At 38.1% G+C, this 27,639-nt stretch overlaps 1 protein-coding gene across 5 annotated transcripts in view; it reads right to left on the bottom strand.

Moving 5' to 3' along the window:
* Positions 1-11,749: 11,749 nt before the first annotated feature.
* LOC311602556 (sex comb on midleg-like protein 2) overlaps positions 11,750-27,639 on the bottom strand; it is a 97,731-nt gene continuing 81,841 nt past the window's right edge. For 4 of the 5 annotated variants that reach the window (XM_084790811.1, XM_084790814.1, XM_084790812.1 and 1 more), the window contains 3 exons: positions 18,288-18,509; positions 14,888-15,039; positions 11,750-13,350 (listed from right to left, as the gene is read on the bottom strand). In XM_084790811.1, the coding sequence (XP_084646937.1) occupies positions 13,222-13,350; positions 14,888-15,039; positions 18,288-18,509 (503 nt within the window). In that variant the 3' untranslated portion in view covers positions 11,750-13,221. The remainder of the gene's footprint in view (positions 13,351-14,887; positions 15,040-18,287; positions 18,510-27,639) is intronic. The other variant, XM_084790815.1, reaches the window with a different exon arrangement.

Genomic DNA, 27,639 nt, shown 5'->3' with positions numbered 1-27,639 from the left:
AAGGCATATCTCTATAGATTAGTAGCTCTAACTTCTAAGGTTACAATAAATAAGATGATGATAGTTCACATCTTTTATCCCAGGACTTGGGAGGCACACATGTGAGATCTCAATACTTTACAGTGAGACACAGACACATAAGAATTACAATTAGCAGCCTACAAGTAGAACATTATGATAGGCAGATTTGGGCACAGGGGACCCACTCAAACTAGGCACCAGACAAGGACAATACAGGCGGTAAACCTTAAACCCCTACCCAGATCTAGACAATGGACAGAACACTCTCCACAGTAAAGTGGAGAGTGGGATATTACGTTCTCACACACTCTGGTGCCTCACCTCTGACCATGTCCCCTGGATGGGGAGACCTGATGGCACTCAGAGGAAGGACAGCAGGTTACCATGAAGAGACTTGATACCCTACGATCATATAGAGGGGGAGGTAATCCCCCTCAGGAACTGTCATAGGGGAGGGGAATAAGGGGAAAATGGGAGGGAGGGAAGAATGGGAGGATACAAGGGATGGGATAACCATTGAGATGTAATAAGAATAAATTAATAAAAAAAAAACAACAACAACAAAAAAAAAAAAAAAAGAATTACAATTAGCCTAGGTTATACAGCCTCCCAGACTGCATCAATTGCTGTTTCCTTAAAAAATCTGCATCTAGAAAAACTTCAAACTGTCAAGCCAAGACCTTCCATCTTCATAGACTGTTCCAGTCAGGACTTCATTTAAGTCTGTGTTTTCACAGCACGTGGAAACTGGACAGCAAATTGTAGAGTTAGCTTTCTTAAGACTTGACTGTTTTTCCAATTTCTTGGGCCTCTAAAAGTAAGCTATGTCCCAAATCAGCAGGAAGCAGTTTTAAGAGAAAGATACCTTGTCCCCAAGGTGGGGTGGGTGGTTTTTGGTTGTTCAGTGGGTAATGGATATATGTAGTCATTTCAGGGATGGTTGGTTGCAAATTGCTGATGGTCTTCATCAGGAAAAAAATCAAGATATAAAATTAGGCTTTGGGATTTCTTTGTCTATTTTCTATCGTTTCTTATGTAGGGAGATAATTGTTAAAAAAAAAGAAAAGGGAGCATACAAATAATAATTAAACAGTAGATTATTGAATCTACTCCTATAGATATTTATATATTGATACAAAATTAAGGTTATATTTGCTTTCATTGGTATAAATCTTTTGTATAGTGATACAAAATTAAGGTTATATTTTGGTTATAGAAAACTGTGTATCAACTTTTAAAAAGTATTGTACCTATGTAATTCTTTAAAATATTGTGTGCAGTTCTAATCTTTTTGAAAGCTACTATCACAAACTATGTAGGATAATTGGAAATACAATCTAATAGTCAATTAGAATTGTAATTTTGTTAGGTTCTACTTTAGTTAATCAAGGTGTTTTCTAAGGTAATCAATCTATATATAGATAGAAACAAGCAATTCAGATATGTTAGAGATTGGTAGATGGTCTTCAAAAACCTCAGAGATCTATAAAATATGGCACTTAAAGGTATTTTAATAATTTTAGAGTTTGTAAAAGATTTATTATTTGTTTTTATTTTATGTATATGAGTGCTCTAAACCTGCATGACAGAAGAGGGCATCACATCACAATACAGATTGTTGTGAGCCACCATGTGGTTGCTGGAAATTGAACTCAAGACCTCTAGAAGAGCAGTCAGTGCTTTTAGGTGCTGAGCCATCTCTCTGGTCCCCAAGTTTAGAATTTTTTCACAATGGGATATGTCAGCTCTAGGCAGCACCCCCTTTTTGACTTCTAAGAAGACGATGAGAATAAAAAAATCTTCATTAGAAGATGGCCTCATATGTGCCAAGGTAGCAAGAAAATACCCTTGCTTCTGATGCAGATAGAATATTGGACAAGTGGATGCAGGAAGGTTTTCTGCCAAACTTTGCAAGGTCTGGTTAGGCATCTCATTTATATATTACCTGCTTGACAGAAAAATCTGCTAGTCATTCTGAGCCAGAAGGATGAAGATGATGCTCCAATTTTATAGAGATAAATTTGGTGACTGTCCAGGCGGCCAGCAAAACCTACCATTTCTACAGTTTTAGAAGCTGCTTCCAACTGCACTTCTTGTTTATTTAGATACTATTTATCCTTCTCAGGTCTCTGATGACTTTGCATACCAATTTTATAACACAACCCAGATAAGAACATCTACCTGTTCCTAAAAATGGACTTATTTCCTGGCCTTGGGATAGTTTACCTTCCCCAATTACTAGAAAAAGTTAATTATGGTCTATATTTGTCTCAGCAGATTTTGACTTGTCTAAAAAACTCTATCTAGGGATTACCTGTGGACTACAACCAGCTGGTCTCTGGACTTCGTGAAATCTGATTGATGTAAACCAGGCCAGCCGATGTGATTACTCCCTGTCTTTCAACTGGATCAACTGTTCAGATACCCAAGGCCCAGCCTTTGGATAGCATTTCCACCTTCTTGGTCCTGATAACATGGTCTTCATGTCAGCTGGAAGTAGCTGCAGAAGAGAATCCATCATCAAAAGGCAGAAATGCTATATTAAGAGGAATTCCCTGGCATAAAGGACAAATGGATTCCTATAATGCCAACTGATATACCACCCCCATCATGAGTCTGATGGGTCCCCTAATACTTTTTTCCTGGTTATCCATTATTCCCATTTTATGAGGACATGTACCACCCTAACAACACTAGGAGTGTGTCATGGAAAAGAAATACACTTACAAGAGACAGCAACTGTTAAATGTGACAAAGCAGTAAGGATCTGAGTAGGTACACCTCAAAAGTGAACTGTCATTACTCTTGTTGCTGTCCAGGTCCTATCCATATTAAGTCTTCTTGGATTCTTTCAGGCTCTAATTAACCTCTCTCGTTCATATAATCCCACTGAGCTAATAATAACTGTGTCCACAGACAAGAACCAAATCAGGACTTATAGACAGCAGAGTATCTTAGACATACAGAATATGTTCATTTATGTGTAACTACATAAAAGTATTTCCTGGCCTAAATGTATATATAACAACAACTTATTTTTCAATAGCTCACCAATGAAAGCTTTTCTCAGCAAGTTTAGGTCATTACATATGCCAAAAAAGTATCTTTCAGTCAGTTCGTTGATCTAGACCAACTATCAGGTGCAAGAACTACATGAAGGAAAAACTCAAGAAAGAGCAAAAGACTAAGTGAACTCTCCTTGAAAAGTGCTAGAAGTAAAGGACTATTTAAGATGTTTCCCATGTCTAAATGAGGGAGAAAGTGAAGATGGTTGAAGAAGGGGTAACCTCTTCTTGGGGAATGACTTAACGGCTAAATCTCAAATGAGAACACTGATTTCCTCCAGGTAGTCTGACAATACTAGTTACTTTCTGGAAAGTTTCTTTTAAGCGTGTTATTCATGGTTACTGGAGTTTTGAAAAGAATAAAGTGCACGACAAATGACAATTTACACTGTGTTCTCAAACCATACTGGTCTCTCTATTTAGCAGGTCTAACAGATCTAACCTCAGGTTTAAAAGACGTGACCTCACTACCTCACCTAACCACCAACCTCTATAACACAGACTGGCTGATAACAATGGAACCTATGCGTTTTCTCTAGAAGATAACTCACCTTCACACTATTTTTAAGCCCTTCTTGTTCTTTGAGTCAGAGTCTCACTCAGTACCCCAGTATGTCCTGGGACCTGCTTTGTTGCTAAAACTAGCCTGTAACATTCAGTGATCCTCCTGCCTCAGCCTTTCTGATACTGGGATTACAAACTTGAGCCATGACTCTATGCTTTAATTCATACTTCTGTTGCCTTAAATTGAGCAATATAGGTAACATCCAAGTTAGTTGCATTTCTCCCCTAAAACTTTCAAGTCTTCTTAAAATAATCATTGCCTGTCTTTTAAGTAGTATGAAAACCAACTGAAAGAGAGTTACCTTCTTGGTAAAAATTATTGCCATGGACAGTCTCGATTGTGTATAGTTCCTTGGGAAGGAGAGTTCTCGAAGCATTGGTGGACAAAAATAGGCAAGTGACAAACAGACCAACCCAGGGTAAAGTCTAAGTCTGAGTGTATTTTTCAGGCATGCAAGCTAGATTTTTATACACGTTTTTTGAAACGGGGAGTGATTTTGTGGTTACATTTTTTTCATTCAAGGAAGTCAGTGAAACAACCAGGCACACACAATTCAAAATATAGGATGCAAAGTAATAATGTCATCAATCTTGAGTCACTATTTTTAAGTAATTAGCTTAGTATCAGTATGCATGTGCCCTCTTTATCAAAGGTCAATGTTGTCTCATTATGCCAAACATCTGTGTGTTAAGACAGTTTTTTCTTAGTTCTCTTTTTTATCTGAACATCACTGTCTCAAGCTTTCTTAAACACCTTATTTGTAAGTCATAGTATAAACTATTAACTGATGATTAATCCTTAGCCATGTTTGTTTTAACAAGTGGAGCAGAACTCCATGGTAAAGTACGGGCCTGAATGACCCTTGGCTGCAGTCCCAAGGTAGGTGGTTTCATAGCAACAGAGTCTGAGCCACCGACTGATTTTTGTGTAATTGCACAGTTTCCTTTAAAAGCCTAATCATGATTTTTATTTTTATTTTATTTTTTGAGACTTTTTTTCCTTTATTAATTTATTCTTGTTACATCTCAATGGTTATTCCATCCCTTGTATCCTCCCATTCTTCTCTCCCTCCTCTTTTCCCCTTATTCCCCTCCCCTATGACTGTTCCTGAGGGGGATTACTTCCCCCTGTATATGCTCATAGGATATCAAGTCTCTTCTTGGCTACCTGCTGTCCTTCCTCTGAGTGCCACCAGGTCTCCCCCTCCAGGGGACATGGTCAAAGGTGAGGCACCAGAGTATGTGAGAAAGTCATATCCCACTCTCCACTCTACTGTGGAGAATATTCTGTCCATTGGCTAGATCTGGGTAGGGGTTTAAGGTTTACCGCCTGTATTGTCCTTGGCTGGTGCCTTAGTTTGAGCGGGACCCCTGGGCCCAAATCTGCCTGTCATAACGTTCTACTTGTAGGTTTCTAGGGCCCTCTGGATCCTTCTACTTTGCCATTCTCCCATGCTTCTCTCATCTAGTGTCCCAATTGAATGTCCTCCCCTCTGTCTCAGTTTCTTGGTAAGTGAAGTATTTCGTGGGACATGCCCCTTGGGCTAATATGCAGATATAAGTGAGTATATACCATTTGAGTCTTTCTGCTTCTGGCTTAACTCACTCATTATGATCATTTCTAGCTCAATCCATTTGTCCACAAATTTGGGGAATTCCTTGTTTTTAATAGCTGAATAGTATTCCATAGTGTATATGTACCACAGTTTCTTTATCCATTCTTCTACTGATGGACACTTAGGGTGTTTCCATGTTCTGGCTATTATGAATAAGGCTGCTATGAACATGGTTGAGCAAATTTTCTTGTTGTGTGCTGGAGCATCTTCTGGGTATATTCCAAGGAGTGGAATAGCTGGGTCTTGAGGAAGCCCCATTCCCAGTTTTCTGAGATAGCACCAGATAGATTTCCAAAGTGGCTGTACTAGTTTGCATTCCCATCAGCAATGAAGGAGTGTTCCTCTCTCCCCACATCCTCGCCAGCATGTGGTGTCGCTTGAATCTTTGATCTTAGCCATTCTGATGGGTGTAAGATGGAATCTCAGATTTGTTTTGATTTGCATTTCCCTGATGATTAAGGAGGTTGAGCATTTCTTTAAGTGTTTCTCAGCCATTTGATATTCCTCTGTTGAGAATTCTCTGTTTAGTTCCAAGCCCCATTTCTCAGTTGGGTTATTTGGTTTGGTGGTGTTTAATTTCTTGAATTCTTTATATATTTTCGACATTAGACCTTTGTCATATGTAGGGTTGGTGAAGATCTTTTCCCAGTCTGTAGGCTGTCGTTTTGTTCTCTTGACAGTGTCTTAATCATGATTTTTACTTCCCCCTGGAAGTCAGAATCAAGTACTCCCGGGAGGACTTCAAAGTTTTTCTAATAATTTGAACTCCTTCCTATTATAAGACCAAAGGCACCTGAGGGTAATGGCTCATTAAATCTTGTCCCTACCAACTCTACTCCCTCATAAAGAGAAAGCAGATAATCTTTGTCTACAGCACGATCTAACCCTGTGCTTCCTGGGGTTTGCTCTTGGCAGATCTAAGATGTTAAATTCAGGGGCGAGAGGATTCAAGTTACTTTGTTCCTCCTCTTTATGCCCTCTTTTTACTTGGGGGCTGAGGGCTTGCCCCTCTTCCCATGTTTTGTCTCCTCATCTGTATGTGTGTCCCATCTTTGTGAAACTTTGGTTTACACTCATGTTTCCAATGGTTTCCATTCTTATGCTGAGGACACAACCCCGGAGGCTTAACTTCATTAATGGAGGTCTGCTTTTCCTTGGTGCAGTCCCAACTAATGTGACCCTGCTGACCACAAGAAAAACATGAAAGTTTTTGGTTGTTACTACTTTTAAGTTCTGAACATAGGCGTGAAAACGTTCCCCTTGTAAAGCTGTGGTGTAGGCCATACCGTGGACCAAACCATTGTTTTGATGCATATATGTTTTAATGTAATGTTGCACAGTTCCTGTTTTTCTAATTGGTCTGATTAGTTCATGGTAGCGAGTATTGTTTCCCATGCATGTTGGTTCCTCTGGGAACCAGGGACTCATGTTTCACAAAAATATAAAATGCCCCCAAACTTTTTTTTTGAGGTTTTAACACCTCTGCCTTCTAACACATGACTCAATACTGCCAGGAACATAGCCGTGTTCTTGGACTGTGAATGCCCCATGATTCTTACTTACTTGCCTTCTTAGCTCAGCCTTTCCTCTGCTGAGGAGTCTGCAGCACTCTTGGTGAGGTCCTTATCTTTGCCTGAAAACGTATATAAAAAAGAGGAGAGAAAGCTTACCTTACTTGGAATCCCGCGAATGGGCGCCACCTTCCATGGACTGTCTCAATCGGGTATAGGTCCTGGGGATTGGGAGTTCTCGAATCTTCAGTGGGCAAAGACAGGCGAGGTGACACTCAGATGAAACTTCCCCTGGGTTGTTCTGTTTGTCACCTCACTTATTTTTGCCCACCAATACTTCGAGAACTCTCCTAGGACCTATTCCCGACTGAGGCCATCCGTGGCAAATTATGTGAGATGCTTTGGCAAGATTGAAAAAAGGTGATGAATAACTTAAAATGTGGCTGTCAAATTAGATATGGGTTAGATAACATGAAAAAATTGGTAACTGTAAAAACATCTTTCTGTACTACATGGTTTATTCAATTATCTAAATATTTGTTTAACATTCATGAATTAAAACTGTATCTATCACTGCAACAGGATAGAGTATGGGCATAGTTCACATAAGAAAGGTGACATGGGGCTTTGGTCAGCTGAAAATGGCCTTGGATCTACATAAACACAATGGCCAAGAACATGCTTTAGGTGGCTGAGAGACATGGCTCAGCAGTTAGGAGCTGTTATACTGCTGTTAGCGAAGACCTGAGTTCAATTCCCAGAGCCCAAGTCAGATAGTTCACAACCACTTGTAATTCTAGTCTCAGAGGATGAAATACCTGCTTCTCCCTCCAAGGGTACCTAGAGTTTCACACACACACACACACACACACACGTACACATACAGCGACAAACACATGCACACGTTTTCTCACTTCCCCTTCTCTCTTACCCCTCTACACACACACACATTCACATAAGTAAAAGTTAAAAATGCTTATAGCAATAAAATTATACATATATTCTTAGTTACATAGATAATAGCCAACCTTAAAGATTAATTTAGCCAGGGGTGGGAGTACATATCTAGAATCTATGCTCTCAGAAGACTTGCCTTTGTATGCTACAAGGTGAGACTCCATCATTCTTTCTTTGTAAAAAAAAATCCAATTACTGACTACAATCAAATGAACAGGATTCTCAGAGGAAACATTCTACATTCTTAGTGCTCATTCCTTCAAGTCTACACACAAAATCCATGCATCTAAGGAAAGCCCTCAACTGATGCTAGACTATGACTGCTTTTAAGCTCAAACCACGTTTGGAAATCAAATCAGTTATATAAAATAAAATCTATTATTATTTTCTTCATTTTGATACAATTCTCAAAACGAGTTGATCTGGGGATGGAACCTTGGGAATATGCACTCACCTAAATGTACAGGTTCTGGATATTGACGCCCATCATTTAGGGAAGGGAGTACAACAAAAGGTTCTCAATAAGTGGCAAATATGCAAATTAGAGTGAAAACAAGCATTTGGAATGGTAAGTTTTTCTAAAAGATCTGTGAAGACTCTAAGTAGTTTAGGGAAAACAAAATCTTTCAAGTTGATTTCCACATTAATAATGCTTCAACAAATCACCACACTCATATTACTTTACATATAAAAAATTTTCTCATGAAAATCAGATATCTGTAAAAGCCAGAAGTCAGAAATTAATTAAAAGACAAATCCAAGTAAGTTTAGCCCAACACTTGTTAAGAATGAGGATGGTGCTTTCCCAATAGGGAAGAATTTGAAGGACAAAGTTGAGAGAAAAGAAGACAAACACAGGGTGGAGAGATGACTCAGCAATTAGGAGCAGTTGTTGCTTTTGCAAAAGACATTAATTTGGTTCCCAGTATGTAGATCAGGTAGTTGTAAGCTTTAGGTAACTCTAGTTTCTGGGATCTGGTTCCCTCTTCTGGCCTCTTTGGGTACTGCACACATGTAGTACACATACAGACAAGCAGACAGGCACAGAGGCACACACCAATATGCATTTTTAAAATGAAATAAATGAAAATATATATGAGCCATACTATGATACCAAGAAGAAGCAAAACTGTGAGAGGTAGGCACATGACCAAAATCCACAGCAATGTGAACAAAGGTGACATGTATCATTGCTTCCTGGTAGGATCTCAAGGCCCAAGGGAATGAATGACCACAAGGTGGAGCATGAAATTCCAAATTACTATGAAGGTTAAGCTGATTTGGATTGTGACAAAAAGCTACAGATATGTTTAGGATATAGTACTCTTTGTATTTATTACAACCTAGGGTTCACAGTTGTTCCACTTATATTATAAAAGAGGAAATCCTGAGTGGTATCAGGAATATACTCAGGACATCCAGTTCCTTAATACAGTCTAACTTGTCAAGTAAAAGTTTGCCTTCAAGTACCAGGAAACTGAGACAGAGGGGAGGACATTCTAGTGGGACTCTAGATGAGAGAAGCATGGGAGAATGGCAAAGTAGAAGGATCCAGAGGGTCCTAGAAACCTACAAGTAGAACATTATGATAGGCAGATTTGGGCCCAGGGGTCCTGCTCAAACTAAGGCACCAGCCAAGGACAATACAGGCCGTAAACCTTAAACCCCTACCCAGATCTAGCCAATGGACAGAACATTCTCCACAGTAGAGTGGAGAGTGGGATATGACTTTCTCACATACTTTGGTGTCTCATATTTGACCATTTTTCCTGGAGGGGGAGACCTGGTGGCACTCAGAGGAAGGATAGCAGGCTACCAAGAAGAGACTTGATACCCTATGAACATATACAGGGGGAGGTAATCCCCCTCAGGAACAATCATAGGGGAGGGAGTAAGGGGAAAATGGGAGGGAGGGAAGAATGGGAGGATACAAGGGATGGGATAACCATTGAGATGTAACAAGAGTAAATTAATTAAAAAAAGAAAAAGAAAAAAAGTGATACCATCACTAAAAAATGTCAAAAGCCAGTTAGGACAACTATGGCTAAGGCCATGTTTTTTAAAATCAGTAAACTACCAAGGTGAAAACAGATCATGATACACAAAAATTCACCTTGTTAAATCATTTATGGTGAGGCTGAATGAACTAGACTGTCTTTGAGGAAGGATGGTGGAGTATGCCAAACAGGGAAGATTACAAATACAAATCTGTAAGGCCTTTTCTTATATATTAAGGTGGGCAAAGGATAGGTAAAATGAAATCACAAAGAAATCCCTTTGAAGTTAGTATCATTTCAGAGTTAGTAACTGAAATAACTAAATACAGACAGCGGTGTTCTTGTACATGGAGATATGTAGCAGTTGTTCTGATAGGATGAAGTAAGACAGAAAAGAAGGCATAGTAGGAAAAAATTATAAAGTTTTTCAGATATATGTAAAGAGTGTCAAATATGGGAAAACTGAAATAAATGTACCTCTCTGAAAATCAAGTATGACTTAACTGGATAACTATACACAGTGGTAATTGAGAAGCCACCTAGTCTTGTATATGGAAGAATTCACCAGTGGTGAGATGACCCAGTGTGCTTAGGTGGTGAGGAGGGTCTTCACTTTCTGACAATTGCTCCTTCTAGCTTGCAAGAGTAAATACCTGTGATTTTAGCAACAGGGGCCAATTGACCACACTGTTATTCTCATCTGCATTCCTTTACTTCTCTGTGATGTCTTCTTTATGACTCCTGAGATTATTTGCTGAAAATGAAATATTTTGAACTCTGTATCAGTTCAGCTCTGTTCCTTAAAACCTGCTTCCTTTTATCCTAATTTACCTTCTTACATACAAATTTAACACTTCACCTACATTAATATACAACAAGTATGAACTATATCTACAGTGTTGCACAACCATTACTACTATCTGAAACTAGGATGTTTCATTCCATCCATGATGAAATTCTAGGTCAATTAAATAGTAACTTCCCATTCCTTTTTCAATACCCCCTAATAGCTTCAATTTTCTCCTGGGGTTTCATGTAAGTTATATACACATCATTTGTCCTTGTGCCTGGTTTAAGGTAATTCATGTGACAGTATATATCAGTATCACATACCCTTTAAAGTCTAACACACACATACACACACATAGACATTTAGATTCATACTTTATTCACTCTTTTGATGTCAGAGATTCATTCGTACTATTTATCTGTTAGAAATAATTATATCCTAAGCACTGCTATGCTGATGCTGCTTTTTCAGGTTGTGAGACTTGATATATAATACAGTCATTGTTTTACACAAAAGCTAAACTTTAAATTCTGACTAGCAATACATAAGGGATCTGATTTCTGCATAACCTCACTTTATTTCTCTAAAAATAAAATTATTAATATTATTATCAACTAATTATAATAAGTCTCTAAATAGAGAATAAATACCCCCCATACAATTCTAGCACCAGGGAGGCTTGAAGCATTGTGAGTTCAAGGTCAGCTGAAGTTACACAAGCAAGACTGAAAACATATGAAAGTATATGGAGATAAAATTTAGGGATAAATCACTTTGGGCTTGACACTTAGCACTCTTGAGAATGAGATCCTAAATATTAATTGTTCATGTGTAATATTGAAAGCCAAAGGAATTATAGCTGAGAAAGTCTGTGTGCCATGTATTGTGTAATATTGAAATCCAAAGGAATTAAAACTAAGAAAGTATGTGTATTATGTATCCAGATGGTGGGTATTTGTGTACATATATATTCTATCCTACACTGTCCCATACTGGGTTGGATTCAGGGGACTTCATGTGACAGCTTCAGCCTATAGAATGAGCCCCAGTGATTTCAATACATTTCATTTACACTGCAAACTGCAAGTAAAATCTCTTTTATAGTTTGAGATAAATAGGGATTTATTCTCAAGTAAACTACTAATCGTCTCAAATTCCTTCTTTTCAAGACCAACAAGCTCACAAACTAACACAGTTGAGAAGATAAATGAAGTCTCAGGCTTAAGTGTTAACTGCTGTTGTTATTTAACTTTATTACATTCTTACAATATGAAGATTACAAAACAGTATTATAAACACCTGAGGGGCATTCAACTGGACAGAGCATCTTCATACAAACAAGACCTTCATTTGCAAGATCAAGTTTAAGTAAGAATTGAGTTGGATCAGAAATGACATAGGTGAAGTAATATTTTAATCATTTGCATTCTTGCCTAAAGCACATTTGGTATTCTAAAGAGAAAATGGACATTTTTGTCCTGGTGAACATTTTGTTGACCTTTAGCTAATACATGTATATCTGATTCTCATAGCTTATATGCATTACACCACTAAATAAAGTAATAACATGCAGCACCATTTTCCTTTGAAAAATCCATTCATAAAAAATAAAGCCTCAATGTAAGAATTGACATATCTTTCCAAATAGCAGAATTGATGGCTCAGAACTAAGAAAATTAATTAGAAATATTGCATAGCATAAAGAGTGTCCTGTGTGGGAGCCAATCTATGGAGCTTCTTATCATCTGGCTACTAAGAGATACTGGTGACAACTAAAGGATATCCATATTTTTTATGGACTAAACATCTACATATAGTTCTTTATTGACTTTGCAGCAGTGTAAAGTGCCATATTAAATTTTAAAAGTTACTTATGTATTCTCACAGATACAGAATAGTGTATAAATATGCTAAAGTATCTGTATGAGTAATGAAAAAAACACAATTTTTTAAAATCTGGACACAAATATCTTGGAAATAGAAATGTCAGAATTGAATGTCTAATGCTTAAGATTAGCAAAAATACATAAAATTGTAAAATAGGTATAAAGTTTACCCACTTCTATCCAATTCACTCTCATAGAATATACATCTCTTGTACAAAATTACTTAATCTATCCAACATTATAAAAATATCAAATACTACATTGTGTATACTTATAAACTTGCTTTTCTCCATTTATTATGAGCAATTACAATACCAAGGGCACAGGCAGAAAGGAACACAATTTATTTTCTAGTAGTAGCAGTAGATCATGAACAAAACACTGTAAAATCAGATGTACAAAATAATTGAGAAGGAGAAGAGACTTTAAGTGCATCTTTAAATTCTTTTTTGAGGAAAAGTTTGCATGTTTTTGTAATAGAGGTTAAGTTGTTGGTATTGTCCCCATTGGGGTTTAATTGTTTGGTTCTAGATATAAAGAGAAATCCAAATAAACAGTTTTCCTCTGATGGCTACATGAAACACACTTGTAAAAAAATAATTAAACATATAAATAATGAATACTCAGTTGGAAGAATGCTAATACAAACATATTAAATGGTATTTAAAGAGTAGTAATATACCGTCAATATAACTGTACAATTTTGATAAAAAAAATTTATAAAAACCTATAAAATAGAAACTGATAGGAAAACTACTTTTAAAGTAAAATGTTTTCAGTATACCTGAGACTTATCTCTAAACTAAATTTGCATTCAATTATAATTAGATTCTTTAAGTTTTTCAATGTAGTAACATAGCTTTAATGCTGGTCCTAGTTTCAGCCCCATGTACTTCATCATCATCTCACTCTTCAGTAGAAGCAGGGCTTTTCCATCAATTTCCTACAGACAGAAGAAGAACAATATAGTAAGAATCCTTCCACAGCTGATCAAGTTCTTTATATGTAAGAATGTATAAGACAAAATATTGTCCATCAAAGATATAAATTTATATTCTCTGGATATGTTTTTATGAAATTTGGTTTGTGCAGTGGGGCCTCATTGGATAATTTTATATTTAAATTAAAAGGTTTAACCCAGTAATGTCCTAACAATCAAATTATGACTTTCCTGTGTAGTGAACAAAACACTGCTATATATCCATGGCAAATGGCTAAAGACTGTGAATAGTAGAAATGAATTTACTATTATTAACTTCCTGAGAAGGGAAAGGAGTATGTCAGTATTCATGCAAAGTATAAATGTGCTATAATCACATTCATCTTCTTGTTGAAAGCTAATCAGCAGTCTGAAGCTACTGAAGTGCTGAGACAAATTCTGACTTACTTAAAGCCAATATTTACAGACCTGGGGCTTGGAAGGATTGCTCAGTCAGTAAAGCAGTTGCCTTGTAAACATTTAGGCTGGAGTTGGATCTCCAGACTCCATGTAAGATGCCAGACATGGTGGCATCTACTGTAGTGCAAGCACTGGAGAGGTGACAATCCCTGGGATGCCCTGGCCAGTCAGTGTAACCTAACTGATGAGCCTCCAGAGTGTAGTGAGGGACCTTGTCTCAAAGAAGGCTACATAGCCTTCCTGAAGATGGCACTTGAGATTTTTGTCCTCTGTTCCTCATAGACACATACACATGTGTATCTTCACCTGTACACACATGTGCAGACACGCACAGGTAAAAGTGTACATGAGATATTAAATCAGTAGCTTTATGTTAGAAAATACTGTGAACACATTACTTAGCAGTCACAGGGAGTCCTTTTGAAATTTTTTATTATTGTTTTGTTTTGTTTTGTTTTGTTTTGTTTTTGAGACAGGGTTTCTCTGTGTGGCCTTGGCTGTCCTGGACTCGCTTTGTAGACCAGGCTGGCCTTGAACTCACAGCTATCTGCCTGCCTCTGCCTCCCGAGTGCTGGGATTAAAGGCGTGCGCCACCACGCCCAGCTGAAATTTTTTATTATTGTAATTATACAATTTATGTTATAGAAGCCCACTATTTGGTATTCATATTATAATGGAGTTGCTGGTTTCACTGGGTATCACTAGACGGCTACCCTGGTCTTTGCTGTAGATCAACCCCTCCTACTCGTGGTCCTAGAGTAGAACAGGTCTGGGGAGGATTCTTGTATTTGTCATCACAGGAAGGAGTGGTCTGCATGAGTGTGGCAATCCTGTAATTCCACCTCTTGAAAACCTGAAGCTGCTTAGTGAACTAGATACTTAGATACCCATGTAAAAACAGACACTTAACCTACCACTTAAGGCCCAAATGTTGGGCAAAGTAACCTGTCTCACAAATGAAAAAGATCAGTTGATAGAGTTTCCCACCATCCACACAACTCAGTATCAAATTGAAGGGTCTGCACAGAGGTCACTCAATGGCATTAGGGCAACAGGAATACCGGACAAAAAGATACATTACATGTTGCCTGAAGAGGTCGGCGAGGGGGACTGATATGTGAGGATCTCTATGTTTCATAAACTGTATCACTTCATCCACAGACCAGGTTGAAGGGTCCTTATAGAAGCCTTGTTTCAGGATACTGGGGTCAGGTACAGCTATATAACTTGAAGCTTCAATGGGAGGGAGAAAAAAAAACAAATCATCCTTTGCCAGATCATAATCCTAAAAGGAGATATGTTAGGCAGAAAGCAATGTTTTCACTCTTGGAACCGTCTCTGAAGTCTTAAGTAAGGACTTGGAGATCTTAGCTGTAAAATCTCACAATAGCCTAAATGAAGATGATTGGAGGCTGCATAAGGATGTGTCAGTGGACCTCCCGCAAAGAGCAGAAACAGCTTTGCTTCATAAGGTACCTTGAAGCTTTAGTGATCATGAAACAAGTGTAGCAGTCCAAGGCCTCTTACGTCACAAGCAATACAGGAAACGGTGCTACTTAGAACAAATTAGAATAATCTGAACTAAATCCAGACTGCCATCTTTGAACAGATCTAAGAAGTTTTCACAGATTGGTCTTTTATTATATTTTCTTTTAAGGTGACTTTATTTTGTTAAGTACGATGGGACTCTCTCAAGTTTACAGGTTTATAATTCCTTCTATTTGTTCAAATTAAACCAAATGTATTTCAGTAACCCCATTATGTCTGAGATAGAAATTAGGTTTTTGGACCATTCTCCTCAATAATTCAGTATGGATATTTTAGCATACTTTTATACTTTAGATTATCATCTCAGTGGCTGATTTTAGCATGGCTCCCCACCAATATTAAGTTCAATAGTTGAAAAACAAAATTATTTCCTACTATGTTAGCTCACGAAGTAGCTTTAGTATTTTTATTTGATCCCTCTTTCATGCTTCACTGAATAGCAATACATGTTTAATAAAAGGAAATGAGAAAACACACAACTAAAGTTTTAGAGGTGCTGTTTACTAAGTTGTATAGAAATTTCTTTGTATTCAAACACTCATTAACTCAAGTAGAATTCTCAACTTCCTTCTGTTGGTGTGTGATGATAACTAAAGGGTTTTTTTTACTTTGCTGAACTTTGCTACGAAGACCTGTCTATATTTCTGGGTATGGATTAATCAAAGGTATATCCTTTCTCTTCCATTGTCCGGGTCATGGCAAATTTTGAGTATTTTAAGTATTTAGCCCCAAAAGAGTACAAATTAAAGACAACTGAAAATATAATTGTTTTATATGTGTAGCTATATATTTTTCTTTTCATTTCAAAACCACAACTGTAAAGTAAAATGAATTCTCTACTAAACATGTCATAAAAAATAAATCAAAATTTTCCAGACTTCATCAATTCAGGTAAAACTGGTGATAATGTAGCAGATGGCAGTGTCTAACATTCTGACACTGCAATGTGATGTCATTACAAATCTGTTGGAACACATTCTCAGCTATCCTGGGAAAGTTATAACCCATATGCTGCAGGCTAGTCAAGTCTACTGACAATGCTGCTCCATTTGGGAATTAGGACAATTAGAACAGTTATCCTTAACTCATTAATGGCACAAACATTAAAATACTTACAAGGTTAATCATATTTCTAAACAACCCAAGTTTTAAAGAGGTTTCTGTCATCAGAATCTTATATAGTTATGTCTTGCATGACATGTACAGATAAAGTATATGTAAAAGTATGGTTTCTGGCATTAAAATACGACCATAATATCTTCTGTTTCTACTCTATTACTGGAACAAAACTGGGATTATATCTTCAAAATAATCAGAGGTGGCTGAAAATACTACATGGTTATTACTCAAAGAATATATGAAACAAATTCTTCATGAGAAAAGTCAAAGTTCAGTAATACTTTGTCCAGGCTCTATAGATTGGCATATCAATAAATATAGCTCAAATAAAGTGACTGTATTTCTCCTGTTACTAGAATTTCTTCATAATGTAAAAGTCAGCAATTTTTAAAATTCAAATAATGGTGGAGGAATCAAAAGGAGTTGTGTAAGCTTCAGTGGAAAATTGAATGTACACTAAAAGTTATAATACCTGAAAGAAAACAATGACAACTCTAGACATCTTTGCAATAGAATGGTTATCTCTTCTCTAGAGTTGCAGGCAGTCAGTGTCTGGATTCAAGGTTTGGCCCACTTATCTTTTGCCATCAACAAGTGACTTCTGATTTTTTTTCACTAAAAATATTTACCACCACCAAGTCTTCAAGGAAGTTTTTTTTATTAATTTATTCTTGTTACATCTCAATGGTTATCCCATCCCTTGTATCCTCCCATTCTTCCCTCCCTCCCATTTTCCCCTTATTCCCCTCCCCTATGACTGTTTTGAAATAATATTATGTATGCAGCCATATAAAAATGTGCCTGGCACATAATGTCACATAATGACGATAAAAGTACTAATAAGCAATGTCATTACTATTTGTCTCTTCATTCCTAGCATTGCCAGTCATATTACACATACATTTGAAAGTCAGATAACTAGCATTAGAAACAATCTTTTAAATCATTTTACTAAGAAAGGATTTTTCACAAGTTGACATTTAGTGAACATACTTAGAACTAACATTTCCTGTTAGTTCTCATGGAATAGGGATCAATCTTTAGACATTTGTTAAACAATATCACTTTAAAAACAGAAACAATCACTACACAAGGTGGAGGGATAGAAAAGACGGCATCAAATGTGCCACAGATGTGTCTCATAAGGTTGGGTCATGGAAAGCATCCATAGTATAAGAAAAAATGGGGTCATTTGCTTTCTACATCCTTCACTGATCAACCCAATCTAGAGAAAATGGACAGAACACGTATTCCTTTACTCTCCTGCATTCTTAACCCTTAATAGGGCAAATTGTTGAAGCAGGAAAGCCTATATGAACTTTTTACAGAAATAAGATGCCACCTTTTTCTGGTACATCTAAAGGAATGGTAGAGGATGTGGTGAATAGAGAATGGTGTGGTTACAGAAACAGGATGCCAGAGCCACACATAAGCTAGTACTAGGAAAGGTCTCAACAGGTAGTACAGCACATCAGAAGTAAGGAGAAGAAACATGTCCTTCTTGGCCTTAGAGTCATGAAAAGCTTTAAAGTTCTCACAGGACCTCAGGAAATGTTTAAAAGTGCTTGAGAACTACTACAGTCTGAGAAGCCTCTATCAAATATGGTTGGTGATTCAGACCCTCAGATTCGGTCCTGTCATACCATGAAGATAGGAACAGCCATACGTGATTGTTCCTGGCAATGATGTGAAAGAGAGAATGTGACCTCTCTAATTTTGTAATTTTAAGAGGTACTCAGGGAGTGGTGTTGGACATGGAATCTTTAAGAAAAAAGATAAAAACACTGACTGAGAAACACTGCTCTTGAATATACCTTCACTTTTCTTCTTCCATTGAAATTTAACATGCTTATAATTCTTCAAGGTAGATGGCTTTTTCACAACTACAGATGTACTTGAGGTATTTGACACAATCTCAGAAACACTCTTGAAGACTGAAGTACGTGCAAGACACATAGAGTCACATACTGATGAATTCTCAGAAGTTTCAGTAAAACTTTTCATTTCTGGCATGGCATGTACCTCAGGAGACAATACTACAGGGGGAAAAAGAGATTATCTTCAACAGCTCAAATACAATTTATTAGAATGCTATCTTAGTTACTTTTCCTTTGACATAACAAAGCATAAAGGCCACTGCAAAAGAAAGCATTTAATCTGGGAGATCACAGTTCCACAAGGTTAGAGTCCATGGCCATCAGGGTGAGGAACATGGCAATAGGTTGGCAGGCATGGTGCTGGATCAGTAGCTGAGCCATTGCATATAATCCATGAGCATGAATCAGGAAGGCAGGCAGGCAGAGAAAGTGGAGAGAGAGAGAGAGAGAGAGAGAGAGAGAGAGAGAGAGAGAGAGAGAGAGAGAGAGAGGGAGGGAGGGAGGGAGGGAGGGAGGGAGGGAGAGGGAGAGAGAGAGCATGCACCCTAACCTGGAATGGTGTCGGCTTTTAAAACTTCCACTCCCACCCTCAGTGGGAGTCTTCTCTAAGAAAGCCATACTTTCAAATCCTTCTCAAACAGTTTCAGCAACTGGAGACAAAATAGTCAACTCTACGAGCCTATTGGTGTCATTTTCTTCCTACCACATTCCACTCTGTGGTTCCCATAGGCTGGTAGCCACATCATAATGCAAAATGCATTTATTTCAACTCCAGAACTTTCCATAGTCTTTCAATACCAAGACAGTTTAAATGCACAAAGTCTCCTTGAAGATTTGAGGTGATTTTTAACTGTAAGCCCCTGTAAAATCAAAAGGAAATTGCACATAGCCAACATGCAATGGCATAGAATACACATTACCATTCCAAGTGAGATTAATAGGGACATAGCAATGGAACACTGGACCAAATATGGAAACCTAGCAGAGCAACCTCCAAATCCCGCAGTTCTGTGTCAGATGTCCAAGGGCTTAGATAGCTCTGCCCTTACAGTTTGGTTGACTGCAACACATTTCTCTCTTCAACTTTCCCCCTCACTGTGTGAAGCTCTCCTTGGTACGTATCCTACAGTTTTGGATCCTACATATCCAACATCCTGGAGTCACCAAAACAACCCAGGCTTCACTTTCACAACTTCATGCAATGGCCTCTCTGGGCCTCCATGCAGAGACTTCCCTGATACACTCCTGGCCTCAGCAGCTTTTCTTAATGGTGTGGAAAGATTCTACAACCTCTTTACTCTTGTATCCTTCTTGGATCTAAGCCAGACCACCAGACCAAAGCTCCCAAGTTCTGCTGCCTGCTTGGGAAGGACCCAGCTCCCTCCTTGAATTAAACTTAAATATGCTGTGATTTGTTGTTGCTCTTTGGAAATATAGAATACCTTATTCCTTTTCACAGCTGCAGGATTAGCTGCATGGGATCTTGTTCTGTCATCACCACTTCCTTGATTCCATTTCTCCTTATCTATTTCAGCACAAACCAAGGCTCCAAGATAAAATTTCATGGTGGTCTTTTTCTTTCAAACCACATATGTATTTTGTATTTTTTGTTGCCCTGCTTGTTCTTTTTCATTGTGTATCTGCATAAGAGTGATCGCTAATAACCACATAAAACAGTCAATATTTGAAATCCTCTGAAAATGAAATTGATTTAAAACCCTTCAATTTAGCCTCATTAAGACTCTTGTGATAAGGGCAAGAGTCATCCATAATCTTATGCAAAATATCACCAGAACACCCTCTAGCCAAGCTGCTAATATTATTTCCATCTGAAATTTCTTGAGCTTATCCAAAATATCACCAGAACAACCTCTAACCAAGTTGCTAATATTGTTCTTTTCTGAAATCTCTTGAACTGGTCCATAGATTAAGCTCCATTTACAGCATTCAACCATGTTCTTAGTCCAAAATCTCAAGATCTTCTATATTCCTCCAAAAAGCAGCATGCTCAGGCCTTTTACAGCAACAACCTACTCCCTGGTACAATTTCTGTCTTAGTTACTTTTCTATTGCCCTGACAAAACACCATGACCAAAGCATCTTACAAAAGAAAGAAGTTATATCAAGTTAGAGTTCATTACCATTATAATGCGGAGCATGACAATAGACAGGCAGACATGGCATTTGAGCAGTAGCTGAGAACACACATCTTGAAATACAACCATAAGGCAGAGAGAGAGCCACATTGCACAGATCTCTCTTTTTAAGTCTCAAAGTCCATCCACCCCCAGTGACATTTCTTTTTCAGCAGTGGCACAACTCCTAATCCTCCCTAAATAGTTCCACTGAGTGGGGAAAAAAACATTCAAATATGTGAACCTATGGAGGCCATTCTCATTCAAATCACCACCACAAAGGTAAAAAAATAAAATAAAAGTTTATTTTTCCTACTATACTTTTTTATCCTAGCTCTGAGAAAACAGTCACAGGCATATATCTTCACAAGTTTGATAACAGAATGGTCTATACAGTGAATTCTAAGTCAGTCAGAGTTACAAAATAGACATCTCCAGAAAAATTAAAGTATTTTGGAATAAATATAAAAAGGAAGTGAAAGACGTGTTTTATAATGAAAATTTTAAGATACTGAAGGAAGAAATTAAAGAAGTTAAGAAAAGATGGAAAGACCTCACATGCTTATGGACTGGTAGGACCACATAGTGAAAATGTCCATAATACTAAAACTAAGCTACAGATTCAATGCAATCAGCGGTCATGATCAAAGGTCCAGTGGAATACTTCAGAGAAATAGAAAAAAAATCTTAAAACTTGTAGAAAAACCTAGGATAATCAAATCAATCCTGAAAAGTAAACAGTTTGCTGGAGATATAGCAATAAAAAACAGCATAGTACCATCATCAAAATTAACACACCAATTAATAGAACTGAGGACCCAGATATAATTCTACCCTCTTACAGTCACCCCATTTTCAACAAAAAGGCCAAAAATATATACTAGAGAAAAAGGCATCATCTTCAATTAATAATGTTGGTTGAACTGTAAAGGAATATAAAAATGTAGCATGAACAAAACTCTAGTTTAAATGGATCAAGGATCTCAACATAAGACCCAATACATTAAATCTGTTAGTGGGAAAGGTAGGGAATATACTTAAACTTTTAGATGCAGACAAGGACTTTCTGAACAGAACTCTAGTAGTTGCAGGCATTAAGACAATGAGAACTGAAATTAAAAGCTTCTACAGAGCAAAAGATATCATCATTGAGTGAAGAAACAGTCTATAGAATAAGAAAAATTCTTTACAAGGTCTATTATCTCATAGAGGGCTAGTATCCAAAAGAACCCCAAAAACTAAACATTAACAACATAAACTCAATTAAGAGTTTTGGGGCTGAAGAAATGGCTCAGCGGTTAAGAGCGCTGGCTGCTTTCACAGAGGTCCTGAGTTCAATTCCCAGCAACTACATGGTGGCTCGTAACCATTTATAATGTGATCCTGATGCCCTCTTCTGGCCTGCAGATGTACATGCAAGCAGAGCACTGTATACATAATAATAAATAAATAAATCTTTTTTAAAAAAAGAATTTTGGCATGTCACTAAGTAAAGTTTTCAAATGACAAAATACAAATGACCTAGAAACATTAAAAACTGTTCAGTGGGGGAGATTCAAAATAGTGGCCCCATCACATACTGCATCTAATTAGCAGGAAAACCAGAACTGCACAGCAACTTAAAGAGGAAAGAAACTGAGAGCTAAAAAACAACAGTGCTACTGAGTCCCAGGTGTGAGGGATCCACACTGTGTATGACACAGGTGGATCTAACCCCTGGCCACCCAGCTAACCAACAGAAAAATCCTTGGAGAAAGCCCACATTAGCCAGCATCTTAGGAAGGACTGTGGATTATCCATGCAGCTTCGGGCTCACACTGCCCATCTATGTCTACTGCTTGCTGGATCTGGGAAGGAATGGGGGTTATCCATGCAGCCTAGGGCTCTTACTGCCCATCTACTGCTTGCCGGATCCAGGGCAAGAAGCAGAGGACAGGCAGAACTGAATCCTGGCACCAGTCACAACTCACATTAGCTGACTCACTAGAAAGTGTGGTGCACCCAAACACCTTTGAGCTCTGATCCCACTTAGATCCCAACTACTTGCTGGCCTAGCCTAGCTGGGTCACAGAGCAGATAAGCATAATCCTGCCTTCTCAAGAGGGTGTATGGAGGGTAGAGCTGAATCCACACACCAGCCACAAAACACAATAGCCATCATCCTACAAGCAACTTCAGGCCTTGGTCTGTCTCCTCACACCCACCCGTAGCATATTGCTCAGACAAAGTGAAGACACACACACACACAAAAAAAAGGCAGAGCAGAGAGCTGCACAGGCCACAAATTCATTAGCTGGTCTCCTGTAAGCAACTTCAGGCCTGGGTCGATCTCTGCCCGCTCACCTGAAGCATACAGCTTTGACTCAGCTAGGACACAAAGCAAACTCAGGCCACAATCCTCATTAGCTGCTATCCTGATATCAGCTTCTGGCTCTGATCTCACCCCCACTCACCTACAGCCTATTGGCCTGATGCACTTAGGTAACAGAGCAGAGACCTGTGTGGGCCATACCCCACATTAGCTGTTGTTTCCAGCAGGTTTGAGCTCCAATCTCTCTCCCCTAGCCAGCGGCTTATTGACCTAGCCCATCTGGAACACAGCAGATAGATAGAGCTCTGGCATCTGGAAAAAGACTGTAGAGCACCTGAGCAACTTTGGGCTTGGAAATATATCAGCCCACACCCACTAATGCTTTGGGTGGATGTGAGGAGACAGACCAAGGCCTGAAGTTGCTCGTAGGATGATGGCTATTGTGTATTGTGGCTGGTGCCTGGATTCAGCTCTGCCCTCCACACACCCTTTTGAGAAAGCAGGATTATGCCAGACCCACCTGGGAGACAGTCAGGGAATTCAGCTGAGCAGAGCTCTGTGCAGGCTCTAAACCCACTGTCCAACATCTTAAAGAGGCCTCTGGAGAGCCCTAGAAAACAACCTTAGGATTGGAGCTCTCTTTGCTTGCTCCTAACCTTCCTGGCCAACATGGAACACAGACAGAAAACTCAATGGATGAATCTCTAGGCCTGCTAACACTAGAGACAACAAGATACCTAGAAGACAGTGAAAGATGACTAGCAACAAAACTGAGAACCATATAACAACACTGGAAAACAGTGATCCTAACACACCAAGCCCTAGAGATATGACTACCCACAAAACACAAGGAGAAGACTTTGATATTGAGGTGATGAAAATGATAGAGGCTTTGAAAGAGGAAAATAAACCACTCAAAGACACACAGGATAATACATACAAACATATGAAGGAATTGAATAAATTCTAAAAGCATTATAGGAAAATTCAATCAAACTGGAGAAAGAAATGAATAAGAGTACTCAAGATCTAAAGAGGGAATTAGAAGCAACAAAGAAAACACAAGATGAGTCAATCTTAGAGTTAGAAAACATAGGGAAGAGAACAGGAATGACGGACATACACCATGCCAACTGAATACAAGAGTTGGAAGAGTCTCATGTGTGGAAGACACAATCAAAGTTATCAGTACATCAATGAAAGAAAATATTATAACTAAAAACTTACTGACTCAAAACACCCAAGAAATCTGGGACACTATAAGAAGATCAAATCTAAGAATAATAGGAATAGAAGGAGAAGACTCTAAGCTCCAAGACCCAGAAAATATTTTCAACAAAACCATAGAAGAAAACTTACCCAACCTAAAGAAAAAAATGCCCATAAACATACAAGAAGCCTACAGAACTCCAAATAGATTCTGCCAGAAAAGAAAATCCTCCTGCCACACAATAATCAAAACATTAAAATGTACAGAACAAGGAAAGAATATTAAAAGGTGCAAGAGAAAAAGGTCAAGTCATGTATAAAAGCAAATGCATCAGAATTACACCTGACTTCTCAACATGAAAGCTAGAAGGGCCTGGACAGATGTCATGCAAACATTAAGAGACCACAGATGCCAACGCAGACTACTATACACAGCCAAACTTTCAATCACCATAGATGGAAAAAACAATATATTCCATGACAAAACCAAGTTTAATCAGTACCTAACCACAAATCCAGCCCTACAGAAGGTATTAAAAGGAAAACTCCAACTCAAGAAGCTAATTGCACCCACGGTAACACAGGAAATAAATAACTCCACACCCACAAATCCAAAACACAGAAACACATACACTCTACCACCACTACCATCAAGACAGAAGGAGAAAGCAACCACTGGTCATTAATATCATTTAACATCAATGGCATCAACTCCCCAGTAAAAAGACACAGGCTTACAGAATGGATTCAAAAACAGGATCCATCATTCTGATGCATACAAAAAACACACTTTGACAATAGAGATAGACATTATCTCAGAGTAAAGTGTTGGAAAACTGTATTCCAAGCAAATGGACCCAAGAATCAAACTGGAGTAATCATTCTAGTATCTGATAAAATAGACTTCCAACCAAAACTAATCAAAAGAGATGGAGAAGGTCATTACATCATCATCAAAGAAAAAAATGCGCAAAGATGATGTCTCAATTCTTAATATCTATGCCCTAAATACAGGAGCACCCACATTCATAAAAGAAATGTTATTCAAACTTAAATCACATATTGAACACTACACATTAATAGTGGCAGACTTCAACACCGTTCTCTCCCCAATAGATAGATCAGCAAGACAGACACTAAATGGAGAAACAAGGAAACTAATAGACATCATGAAACAAACAGACCTAACTGATATCTACAGAACATTTCACCCAAACACAAAAGAATACATCTTCTTTTCAGCACTTCACAGAACCTTCTCCAAAATTGGCCACATACTTGGTAACAAAGCAAACCTCAACTGATACAAGAAAATTGAAATGATCCCTTACGTCTTATCAGACCACCATGGATTAAAGATGAAACTCAACAACAAAAGAAACAACCGAAAGCCTACAAACTCATGAAAACTGAACAAGTCCCTACTCAATGACATCTGTGTAAGGGACGTAATAAAAATAGAAATTAAAAACTTCCTAGAATTCAATGAAACTGAAGACACAACACACCCAAATTTATGCAACACAATGAAAGCAGTGCTAAGAGGAAAGTTCATAGCACTAAGTGCTTTTATAAAGAAACTGGAGAGATCTCATACTACCAACTTAACAGCAAGTCTGAAAGTTCTAGAACAAAAAGAAGCAGACACACCCAAGAGAAGTAGACAGCTAGAAATCATCAAACTTGGGGATGAAATTAATAAAGTAGAAACAAAAAAAACAATCAAAAGAATCAATGAAACCAAGAGTTGGTTCTTTGAGAAAACCAACAAGATTGAGAAACCTTTAGCCAAACTAACTAAAAGGAAGAGGGAGAGTATTCAAATTAACAAAATCAGAAATGAAAAGGGAAACATAACAACAGACACTGAGGAAATCCAAAGAATCATCAGGTCTTACTTCAAAAGGCTATATGCCACAAAACTTGAAAACCTAAATGAAATGGACAATTTTCTTGATAACTATCAACTACCAAAATTGAATCAAGATCAAGTAAACAAATTGAATAGTCCTATCACACCTATGGAAATAGAGGCAGTCATCAAAAGTCTCCCAACAAAAAAAGCCCAGGAACAGATGGATTCAGTGCAGAATTCTACCAGACCCTCCAGATAGGACATAATACCAATTCTCTTCAACCTATACTGTAAAACAGAAATAAAAGAAACATTACCAAACTCATTCTGTGAGGCCACAGTCACCTTGATACCTAAACCACAGACTCAACAAAGAAAGAGAATTTCAGACAAATTTCTCTTATTAACATTGATCCAAAAATACTAAATAAAATAGTTGCAAACCACATTCAAGAACTTTTCAAAACTATCCTTCACTATGACCAAGTAGGCTTCATCCCAGGCATGCAGGGGTGATTTAATATACAGAAATCTATCAATATAATCCATCATATAAAGAAAGTGAAAGAAAAAATTCACATGACCATCTCCTTAGATGCTGAAAAAGCATTTGACAAAAATCTAACACCCATTCATGTTAAAGGTCCTGGACAGAGCAGGGATAAAAGGCACATACCTCAACATCAAACTAAATGGAGAGAAACTTGAATCAATTCCACTGAAATCAGGGACAAGACAAGGCTGTCTCTGTATCTCTTCAATATAGTACATGAAGTCATAGCTCGAGCAATAAGATAACCAAAGGAGATCAAGGGAATACAAATGAGAAAAGAAGAAGTCAAATTATGACTATACCCAGATGATATGATAGCATACATGAGGGACCCAAAAAGATTCTATCAAGGAACTCCTACAGCTGATAAACACCTTCAGCAAAGTGGCTAGATACAAAATGAACTCAAAACAATCAGTATCCCTCCTGTATACAAGTGATAAACAGGCAGAGAAAGAAGTGAGGGAAACTACACCCTTCACAATAGCCCCAGAGAATATAAAGTACCTTGGTGTAACTCTAACCAAGAAAGTGAAAGATTTGTATGAAAAAACTTCAAAACTCCGAAGAAAGAACTTGAAGAAGATTTCAGAAGATGGAAAAATCTCCCATGCTCTTGGATTGGGAGAATCAACATAGTAAAAATGGCAATCTTACCTAAAGCAATGTACAGATTCAATGCAATTCCCATCAAAACACCCACAGAATTCTTTTTTTTATTATTCTTGTTACATCTCAATGGTTATCCCATCCCTTGTATCCTCCCATTCTTCCCTCCCTCCCATTTTCCCCTTATTCCCCTCCCCTATGACTGTTCTTGAGGGGGATTACCTCCCCCTGTATATGCTCATAGGGTATCAAGTCTCTTCTTGGTAACCTGCTGTCCTTCCTCTGAGTGCCACCAAATCTCCCCCTCCAGGGGACATGGTCAAATGTGAGGCACCAGAGTATGTGAAAAGTCATATCCCACTCTCCACTCAATTGTGGAGACCGTTCTGACCATTGGCTAGATCTGGGTAGGGGTTTAAAGTTTACCACCTATATTGTCCTTGGATGGTGCCTTAGTTTGAGCAGGACCCCTGGGTCCAAATCTGCCTACCATAATGTTCTACTTGTAGGTTTCTAGGACCATCTGGATCCTTCTACTTTGCTATTCTCTCATGCTTCTCTCATCCAGAGTTTCAATGGGATGTCCTCCCCTCTGCCCCAGTTTCCTGGTAAGTGAA

The sequence above is a fragment of the Acomys minous genome (genome assembly GCF_964271855.1).
Source record: "Acomys minous genome assembly, chromosome: 7".
Lineage (NCBI taxonomy): Eukaryota > Metazoa > Chordata > Mammalia > Rodentia > Muridae > Acomys > Acomys minous.
The sequence above is the reverse complement of the archived record's forward strand: the minus strand, read 5'-3'. Positions and strand labels throughout refer to the sequence as shown.